This window comes from Camellia sinensis, chromosome 12 (assembly GCF_055761805.1).
Source record: "Camellia sinensis isolate YWXY chromosome 12, ASM5576180v1, whole genome shotgun sequence".
In the NCBI taxonomy this organism is placed as follows: Eukaryota; Viridiplantae; Streptophyta; class Magnoliopsida; order Ericales; family Theaceae; genus Camellia; species Camellia sinensis.
In genome coordinates, this window is record NC_138972.1 from 108,058,086 (window position 1) to 108,068,280 (window position 10,195).

The 10,195-nt window shown below is 46.4% G+C and overlaps 1 protein-coding gene across 1 annotated transcript; it reads left to right on the forward strand.

The window, feature by feature from the left end:
- The first annotated feature begins 2,589 nt into the window (after positions 1-2,589).
- On the forward strand, positions 2,590-5,315 carry LOC145804241 (uncharacterized). The gene is made up of 2 exons (XM_082897957.1): positions 2,590-4,138; positions 4,248-5,315. The coding sequence occupies exons 1-2, from the start codon at positions 3,667-3,669 to the stop codon at positions 5,219-5,221; spliced, it is 1,446 nt and encodes a 481-aa protein (XP_082754083.1). The 5' UTR covers positions 2,590-3,666; the 3' UTR covers positions 5,222-5,315.
- Positions 5,316-10,195: the final 4,880 nt, after the last annotated feature.

Consider the following 10,195-nt stretch of genomic DNA (forward strand, 5'->3'; position numbering starts at 1 on the left):
AGTCAGGTGTGGGGTGCCATGGTGGAGTCATGCAGAAATAGATGAAGGTTAAACCTTCAAGTTCCAATTTGCAGTCATCAGAGACATTCTAGTGTCAAAGGTCAGAAGGGGTGGTCTAAACCACCATGAGGTGCATTTCGAATATATATATATATATATATAGATGGCTTATGATGTATATATATATATATATAATATTTTATTTTATTATATATATATGTTATTTTATTTTATTTTATTTTTTTGCTTCGAATCTGCTGGTGCTTCGTTTTTTTTTCTTTTTTTTCTTTTTTTTTTTTTTGCTGCTTGACAAACTTTGGGCAAATATATATATATATATATATTGATTATCATATATATATTTTTTTTTGTTTAGAGCTCGGATTACCCACATTAGCCTTGGCTTGTGCACAATCAATCGCTGCTTCCGGCTTCAGCTTATCCGACGTCGACCACGCACGTTCGCCCTCTCAACGCAACGTGTGTGGTCTTGCCCAACCTAGCTCCACATCGCCGCTTCCGGCTTCAGCTTATCCGACGTTGACCACGCACGTTCGCCCTCTCAACGCAACGTTTGTGGTCTTGCCCAAGCCTAGCCCAGTCTTGTTGATTACAGTCTGTAAAGCCTCTCTGATTTCAGCTTAAATTTCCAGTATCGGCTTCGGACTTCACCTCTCTAACTGCCCAAATTTGTAAGTATGACATTCGACCCCCTCTTTCGAATATAAATATATTTAAATATATATAAATATATTTTTGTGGCAATGTAGAGGGCTCGAGCAATCTGATGAAAATAGAAATAAAATAAATAAATAAAAACTGAATCTGAATATGGACTCAATTTTTTGTGGCAATCCCAATGATATTTTTTTAGCTCAAACACCGTGATTTTGGCCATATGGAAACATGCACTAGCACTTGAAACCTTATTGAGGTGTTTGGCTTGAACATAATTTGTTGAACTTTATCACCGAGGAAAGGCCGAATATAACTTGTTGACTAGTATTTGAGCTCCATTTTTGACATGGAGAGAGAAAACCCTGGACTTATGAATATGGACTTTGGAAAGGACATTCTTGTAATTTGCATAATGATCCATTGAATCTTGCTACTGATAAGCAATGTAATATACTTCGGATTTCGGGCCTGAAATTTATTATTGAACTTCACTCTGTCCAAATTTGAGCCCCGTATAAATTGGACCTTTAATATGGAACATAGTGACTTTAAGAAATTGACCCGTTTGAACTTCATCATGAAGCGACCCATGACATTGCACCTCTTATTGATGATAGAAGACAAAAATCTATATGTTAATGATGCACCCATTGGTATTAAAATTTGTTGAGCTTGAAGAATATCCGAGAAAATGAATTGTTGATGACGTCCGAAGTTGAATTTGTTGATAAACCCATCATGTTGCATGTAACAATATTCTGAATTTTAATACGGTCAACTCTTTAATATTTATACTGGTTATTTCAGCCATATGTCTTTTCAAAAGAAACCCGTTGTCTCGGGGTCATCGGAACCGGCTCTCATGAAAGAAAGGGATGTACCTCCGGCATCTGAGTGGAGGAAATCTCCTTATTTTGGTCGGAAGGATCCCTTCTGGCGGGCGGCTACCTCCACCACTTCTCTTCTATCTCCGAAGGCGGCTCCATTATGTCTCACTGAGGACACTGACTCTGGACATGAGGCCCTCATTTCTCCTTCCTCGGTGCTACGCTTTCGGATTGAGCGGGGGGACTTTCCGTATTGTTATCCTCAGTTCAAGGCCTTCTCAAACCCTCCTTTTGGTTGGCGGGAGTGGGTCGATGATGTCCTCTCGGACAAAAGCTTCTGTCAGCGGCTTCAAGAGGCCCGACTATTGATCCCAGTGAAAATATCTCGATCCCTATCCATCCGTCGCAACAATGCTAGCCTGGAAGCCATGGCTCTTCGGTGGAGCACCGAGACACACACCTTTATACTTGGCCAGCAGAGATGGGGCCCACCCTTGAGGATGTGTTCATGTTGCTGCGTCTGGAAGTAACCGGCCCTGATGCCTTCGACCCTGAGCAGACACCCCCCGAAGATGATTCTTTGATCCAATCTCTGAAGCTAAATCTTCAAACTTGTGGTCGGTGGAGTTCCGTTTTTGATGGTTCAGCGAGGAGGACTAGTCGAGTAAGGACGGACCGTGCCTCCTATACTGCATGGATCCGCCACTTCTTCAAAGATCTTCAGCCCATGGCCAGAGATGCTGACCCTAACTCTCGGGAGTATGAGGTCGGTCCGATGTATGACTCCAGGCTCTATTTCTTGGGATTTCTGGCTTGCTTCCTTTCATTCTTCATTCTTCCGAGCACGCCTCCGGATTCCCTCAATCCTTTCGTCTTCCCCTTGGCAGTCAGGCTCTTCAGAGGAGATCGGATCCCTTTGGCTCCACTATTTCTTGGGAATCTCTACTATCGGCTGGATCTACTACATCGAGATATGGTTCGCTCCGTGGGTCGATATGAGCCTGTCTCCTTTATTCACAGCCAGTTCCTACTATGTTTCTTCTTCGAGAGGTTCCCAAAATTTGCCCCTGCTCCGACTGTATTTGAGGCGGAAGTTCTTCGGGAGATAGTGGATAAAGATGGCATCCCCGTGCTCGATACTGATGGATCTCGGACATTTGACAAAGCGAAGTCTTGCCAGCCGTTGATTACACGGTGGTCACATACCATTTCCACCTTATCCTTGAATACTCTGGTGGATGATCCCCAACGCTTTGTGGCACAGCCGTATGTATGCCCACCTGTGGGTGTGGCCACACCGCTTATCTATCATGGTTCCTCCCGCTCGGTGTCCTTTCCTTTGCCGAAGAACATCCCTGCACCTTTTGTTGATATGCTGATTATGATTCGTCCGAGTTCATTACCGGTGTGGCATGAGGAAGGCGTTGATAGTGCCGTTTATAGGCCTGACCGCGTAGCATGTCAATTCGGGTTTGATCAATGTACCCCGGGGCCAGCACCTCCTTTATTATCATTTTCAGCGAGCTACGGGCGCTTCAGTCGCGGGCTTGTACACACCGTGCTTCCCATATCCGGCTCTTTGACGATGCCAGGCTTGAGCCGAGTAGGGGGTTTCACCCCATCTTCAGGCGGTATTGGCAGAAGAATATCGATGCGTTTATTGCATTTGTCCAGAGCAGACCGACCGTATGTTTGCCTCCGCCGATTTATAAGAAGGATTCTTCTCTTCGGCTACCCGAGAGCCGAAAATCTGACCACATGTACGAGAGTTTCTTCACCTCATCTGCTCCAACTGACCCTTCTGCTCGGGCATCTGCTTCTAGCTTGGCAATTACTTCTCCGGAGCCAGTCCCTTTGAATAAGGCCTCTGGTCCTCGGACGACCCGCCTTAAAAAGATGGCTCACAAGAGGACTTCTGATGCCAGTCCTTCCGCTCCTCGCCTTTCCAAAAGGCTTCATGAGGTACCCGAAATTTTTGATTTGAAGCTACTTTCCTTTTTGCGACTATACCTTCTAAAAATGAAAACTTTTATTTGCCCATGTTGTGTAGGATCCTGCGGTTGTTGACGTTCTCAGTACCGTGGCTCCTGGCCATGCTGCCTCCCCCAGGCCGGACTCAGACTTGGACGACACCCTCCCTTTGTCTGCAAGACTTGTGCAGATGCGCACCTCTCGTATAGCAGTTATAGATGATGACGATGATGAGGCTGAGTCCTCCGACCATTTTTGTGACCTTATTCCACGTATGCGTCGTCACCGCCCTACCGTAGCTGAGGAGGAGCGCTATCTTGGTGACGAGGTTATTGGGGCTCACCGTTCTGATGTTGAGATTACTGGAGGGACTGATGCCTCAGAAATTGATGCCGTAGGCCATGCTTCTAGAAGCAATGTAGAGGCGAGGTGCGCCTCTGGGAATGGTGTGGAGGTGGATGTGCTAGAAATCTCTGAGACTCGCTCTGGCACTTATGGTGATTCTCATCCTCCGGCCCTCCTTCCTTCTTCAGGGATGACTGCTACTGTTCAGGCTTCATCAGACATTGAGATCGATCAAGTGGTCTCTACACGACCAAGTGACTTTGTTGATGCTAGGAGTCCTTCAGTTGCCCCTGCTTTGCATATTGATTCTCCCTCTGGTAATCTTTCTTTCTGAAGTTTGTCATTTACTTATATCTGTAAGAAATCTTTACTTAAATGACTTTCCTGTCCCCTACCTCTAATAAGGCCTTCTTATCTTTTCTTCAGTGTTAGCTGCTAACGGGGTCTTGCCTTCACCTACCTCAGACTCTGCTCCAGTGTTAGCTGCTACCGGGGTCCTGCCTTCACCTGCCTCGGACTCTGCTCCAGTGTTAGCTGCTACCGGGGTCCTGCCTTCACCTGCCTCGGACTCTGCTCCAGTGTTAGCTGCTACCGGGGTCCTGCCTTCACCTGCCTCAGGCTCTACTCCGACTCTCTTTGTAACTCCTCACGGTTCTCCTTCTCAAGGGGGGACACCTGCCTTTGAGACGACTGCCAGAGGTTCTTCATCGCCAGTGCCTTCGAATATTTTGGATCTGAATCTTAGTGATTTCCACATTGATAGTGATGCTTTTGGTCTTTCCCCTTATCGTTCGGCATTCTCAGGCTCGGGACCTCTGCCGGGAGTTACCCCTCCGGGTGGTTCATCTAACCCGATAGACATTGGGGAGATTCCTGAGACTAGCAGCTTTCCGGCCCCAATTCCTCCTTCAGCTTCTGGCAAAGTATCATTTCTCCATTATTGGGTAGCTCCTGAGTTTGCTTCAGTTCTACAGCTTGTGCATTCAAGTTACCCGGAGACCTTTGCTTCATTTGCTTGCCAGTGTCCACTCATTCAGACTGCTCTTCTCGAGTCTTTTGCCACTATCTTATATAGCTTGGACAGGCAACGGTTGTGTGACCTTAATGGGAAAGTAGTCGAGACGGCGTATCAGGGGATCTCTGACATGGAGCGTCACCAAGTGGACTTATCATGGCTTCGGAAGCGCCTGGATATAGCTTCGAACGCCAGTCATCAGCTGGAACTTATGTCTGTGCTTGCCTCTTATCGCACCTCTATAGATGAGATAAAGGCAACTCTTCGTGAACTTGAGTCGGGTTATGCTCGGGCCTTGGAGACTTTAGAGGCACACTCTACTGTTTGTCCTCCAGATGTAGATATGACGGGCAGCTTCTTCGAGGGTGTCTTTAGGAAAGATTGAGTTTTTTTTTTATCATTACTTTCTTGCCCCTTTCGATAAAAATGTTTTATCTAGGACAATGCAATGAAATGACAAAATTTTTGTTGTTTGGATATTTTCAAATTGTTTTCTCATTCTACTTGATAAAATATTTATTTCGAATGATACAATGGAAAGAACAATCATATGCACATGTTTATAAAAGCTGAAATATTCTCATTAGTTCTTCAACTTTCTTGACAAAAGTATAATAGATTCACTGTAAGTGATGGGATAAAACATGCACCATAGAGAAAACCAGCTTCTTCATAACGTAAGGGAAATACAACTTTTAGACAAAGTAAGAAAGTGAAAATGAATTTCATCATAGATGAGTCCAACTATGGGTAGTAATGCTTGATAAACTTTGCATTGAGCGGGCCAGTTCGGAAGCCGTCTTCAACCCTTACAAGTTTGTAGTACCCGCTTGAGCTTGCCTGAACCACCTTGTAGGGCCCTTCCCATTTTGGAGAAAACTTGGGCAAAGGCTGTCCTCGCATGATTGGGTCTACAATCTTCCATACTAGATCACCTTCTTCAAACTTCCTTGGTGTAGGAGAGGGTTCAAGAAAGGAGTTGGAAAATTCGAAGATCGAATTCTCTAGAATATGATGAGAGGCTTAGATTCTTCAATAATCTCAACTTAGGAACACAACAACAAAGGAGATGATGGAGATAAGAGATTGGGTGAAGAAGAAGGCAAAATGGCTAGAGAATAGAATAATGGCAAGGCTCTCCCATGGATCTCCCACTTTCACTCTCAAGGTTGATAATGGAGAAGGGAAATTAGTTCTTTCCCAAGAGTTAAAAAATCTCCAAAATCCATCCCTTGTAAAGCTATGGGTGGGTGCTATTTATAGGCACCTCATGATGTAGAATGGAGCCCATGTGCAAGGCACATGGGGGATATTCTCTCTAACCACCTTGTCCGAGGAGGTGACCTCTCCGAGGAGGTGACTTCTCCGAGGATGAGAAAACCCCGAAGAGGAGATCAATCCCTCGGCGAACCCTTCTTCTTAGCCACACCTAACCAATGATCCCCAATCATCCCAAAGGGTCAAGGGTAGTCCCAGAGGACGTCCTGCCGCAAAATATTGCCGAGTCTCATGGACCCCCCGGGGTCGTGCCACCTCGACTCGGGTATAGGCTAGTTTAACCGAAGAGTGAATTTATCTCCACTCACCGTCCTCGGGATCGGGTCCTTTGTTCGGACTCCATTACGCCCATGGTTCTGGTACGTAGACCCCGGAAAGCTCCGAGCCCGCAAGTGTTCTGGGACTCATTAACGGAGCGACTTCTAGATTGCGTCTGAATCCGTTCGAAGCCAAGTACTTCGGATCTCTAGATTCGTGGATCCGAATCCTTTCGAGTCCGAGTGCCTCGGATCTCTAGGCTTGCTTAATACCCTTTCGAGTCCGGGCCCGAGTAAGTCTCTAGATTCGTGGATCCGAACCCTTTCGAGGCTTAGAGCGATTCAATCCGTTTGATGGCGATAAATCTAGGCCCACCGATTCTTGGACTTGCGATAAATTCGGGCCCACTAATCTTGGGCTATTGGGCCTAAATAATTTAGTGGGCTAAAATTAGCCCCTCTTACACTTGGTATCACAGTCTGGTTATAGGCTCGGGCGATGGACTCATGATACCTTTCCATGACTTTTGCAGCTCTGTCATGCTTTTCCTCTAATGCTTCCAATCTGGTGGTTCGAGGCTCCAATACCATCCCCGAGGCGAGAGCCATTCGAGCAGATGGCGTTTCCAACTCTATAGGTAACACTGCCTTGGACCCATACACAAGGGAGTAAGGAGTTGCTTGAGTTGGCTTTCTCTTCGAAGTGCGATACGCCCATAGGGCTACTATCAACTGTTCGGACCAAGTCCCCCCAAACTCATCCATCATCTTGCTCAGAATCCTTATCAGTGTCTTGTTTGTGGCTTCCGCCTGCCCGTTCCCTTTTGGATAGTAGGGTGTGGATTTGTGATGCTTCACTTGGTAAGTCTCTAGGAGGCTCTTCACATATTTGTTTATGAAGGGAGTGCCGTTATCCGAGAGGATGGTGTTTGGTACCCCAAATCGGCAAATGATATTCTCCTTGATGAAGTTCGCGACTGCAGGCCCCGTAGCGTTCTTTAGAGGAATTGCTTCGACCCACTTTGTACTCAATTCTGTGGCTGCGAGAATCCACTTGTACCCCTTAGAAGATGTGGAGATGGGCCCTATCAGATCAAAAGCCCAGGTATGGAACGGCCATGGCGTTCGGATACTATGCAGGTCTACAGCTGGAGCGTGGATCAAATTTCCGTGTTTCTGACAAGTCTGGCACCTCTTCACGTGATGGGATGCATCTGACTCCATGGTCGGCCAGTAATACCCAAGGTGTATAAGTTGCTCGAACAGCCGAGCCCCTCCTTGATGTTCAATCTCGTGGGCTCTTCCGAGGACTAGATCTGACTCCTCCTTGGAGAGACATCTCAGGGGAGTGCCCTCAATACTTCTTCTATACAGCTTGTCCTGATCAAGAAAGTACCGCCTCGCTCTCCTCTTGAGGTGTGCAATGTCCCTCGGGCTCTCAGGTAGTGTTCCCTCTTTGAGATAGTCAACGTAGACTTGCCTCCAGTCAGGGGTATCAATTTCAAAGCAACTCTCATCCTCCCGGATGTATGACTGACACTTGGGGCATTCCTTCTGTAATTGATTTGAGTCCTTCTCCATCTCGGGCCAATAATAACCTTGTCTTTGGATTCTTCTATACAGACTGATATCCCCATCCCCGCAAGACTTTTCACGGATCTGTTGTATTCGGAAGCTTGCTTCTTGTTGGCCAATACACCGGGCTAGGAATCCAGTACCTCCTCGGAAGTAAAGTTCACCTTGAATAATTGTGAATTAGGCAAGCTTGGCCATAGTCAGTTTTCCAACTTTGCTTCTGAGTTGCTCGAGGACTTCTCCTCTCCAGTCCTCTGGAAGGCCTTTGTCTTCGGGTATTATTGAAGGTTCTGTTCTCTTCTTGATAACAATTGTTGCCTCTTCCTCTGGAATGTCAACTCTTGCCCCTAATGTTGCGAGGGCATCTGAAAACTTGTTGTCGGAGCGAGGCACATGCTCTATTTCGACCTTCTGAAATTTGTCAAGAAGCCTTTGGACTGTTGTTCGATATGTGGCCAAGGCAGGCTCCTTTAAGACGAACTGTCCTGAAACTTGCTTCACTATCAGCTTTGAGTCCCCCCAGATCCGAATCTTCTTGATACTGTGCTTCTCAGCTGCTATCAAGCCTAAAATAAGAGCCTCATACTCGGCTTCGTTATTCGAACAATGGAAATCCAGTTTATAAGACAAATATAACTTTTCCCCACTTTTGCTTGTAAGGACTATCCCGGTTCCTCCCTTCCCTCCGGCTGCTGCTCCGTCAAAGCTCAATGTCCAGAAGCTTTCCTCGGAAGCCATAGCTGCGTGCACCTCTCCTCTTAATTCTTCATTCACTGGTTCATAGTCACCACTTGGAAATTGGGCAAGGAGATCAGCTAAGGCTTGGCTTTTGATCGCCTTGGGGGCTACACATGTGATCTCGAATTCACCCAGTGCTAACAACCATCTTGCCACCTTCCCGGTTAGAGCAGGCTTGCTGAGGAGGTATCGGATTGGATCACTTCTAGTAACAATCTGAATCTGATGTGCTAGGAAGTAATGTCTGAGCTTTTGGGCAGTGAATACCAAAGCTAAACAATGTCTCTCTACTGGAGTATATCGGACTTCTGCTCCTCGAATCTTCCAACTGATGTAATACACCGGGCGTTCTACTCCATCTACATCTTGGACCAATAATGCCCCTATGGACTTGGGGGTTGAAGTTAGGTACAACATTAGAGGCACCCCGGGCTGCGGGGCTATCATGGTCTGAGGCGAGGTCAAGGCCGCCTTGATTCTCTCAAAGGCCTTTTGGTGCTCTTGGTTCCACTCGAACTTGGCATCTCCTTTTAACAAAGAGCCGAAAGGCGCAGAGATCTCTGCCAATGCTGGGATAAACCTCCGAATATAAGACACCTTCCCGAGGAACTTCTTTAACTCCTTCTGAGAATGCGGGGGAGGCATTGCTCTGATAGATTTGATCTTGTCTTCATCTGCCTCGATACCATGCCTATGTACAAGAAACCCGAGGAACTTCCCGGCCGTCACCCCGAAAGCACATTTGAGAGGGTTCATCCTCATTTTGAATTTCTGGCACCTCTTGAATACCTTCTCAAGGTCTCGGAGATGGTCTTCTTCTTTCTTGGATTTCACCACTAGATCATCAACATAATCTTCCATCTCATGATGGATCATGTCATGAAAGATTGCAGTCATAGCCCTTTGGTAAGTTGCACCGGCATTCTTGAGTCCGAAAGGCATGACTGTATAGAAGAAGTTTCCGAGAGGTGTTCTAAAAGCAGTCTTTTCTGCGTCCTCTTCAGCCATCTTAATCTGATTGTATCCACTGAATCCATCCATGAATGAGAACATCTGGTGTCCCGAGGTAGTGTCCACGAGGGTGTCGATGTGAGGAAGAGGGAATTCATCCTTCGGGCAAGACTTGTTCAAATCTCGAAAGTCTACACATACTCTGATTTGGTCATTCTTCTTCTTTACTGGCACGATGTTTGCTAACCACGTGGGGTACTGTATTGGCCGGATGAAACCAGCCTGTTGAAGTTTTTCAATCTCCTCCTTAATCTTCTCTTCGAGATCTGGATGATATTTTCGAGCAGCTTGCTTAATTGGCTTGGAGTTTGGGAACACATCAAGATAGTGGGAGACTAGGTCAGGATCTAGTCCGGGCATTTCCTTATATGACCAAGCAAACACATCTGAGTATCGGATTATCAACTTTAACAACTGTTCCCGCTTTTCTGGGCTAAGGCTCGAACTTACGAATACCGGCCTCGGTGCATCTTGTCCATCACTCAGATCTATTTCGATAA

What these genes read in the sequence shown, in the direction of transcription:
- LOC145804241 (XM_082897957.1), top strand. Translation starts at nt 3,667, where the DNA reads ATGCGCACCTCTCGTATAGCAGTTATAGATGATGACGATGATGAGGCT. An exon ending in GCATATTGATTCTCCCTCTG is followed by an intron (nt 4,139 to 4,247) that starts GTAATCTTTCTT and finishes TCTTTTCTTCAG; the next exon opens with TGTTAGCTGCTAACGGGGTC.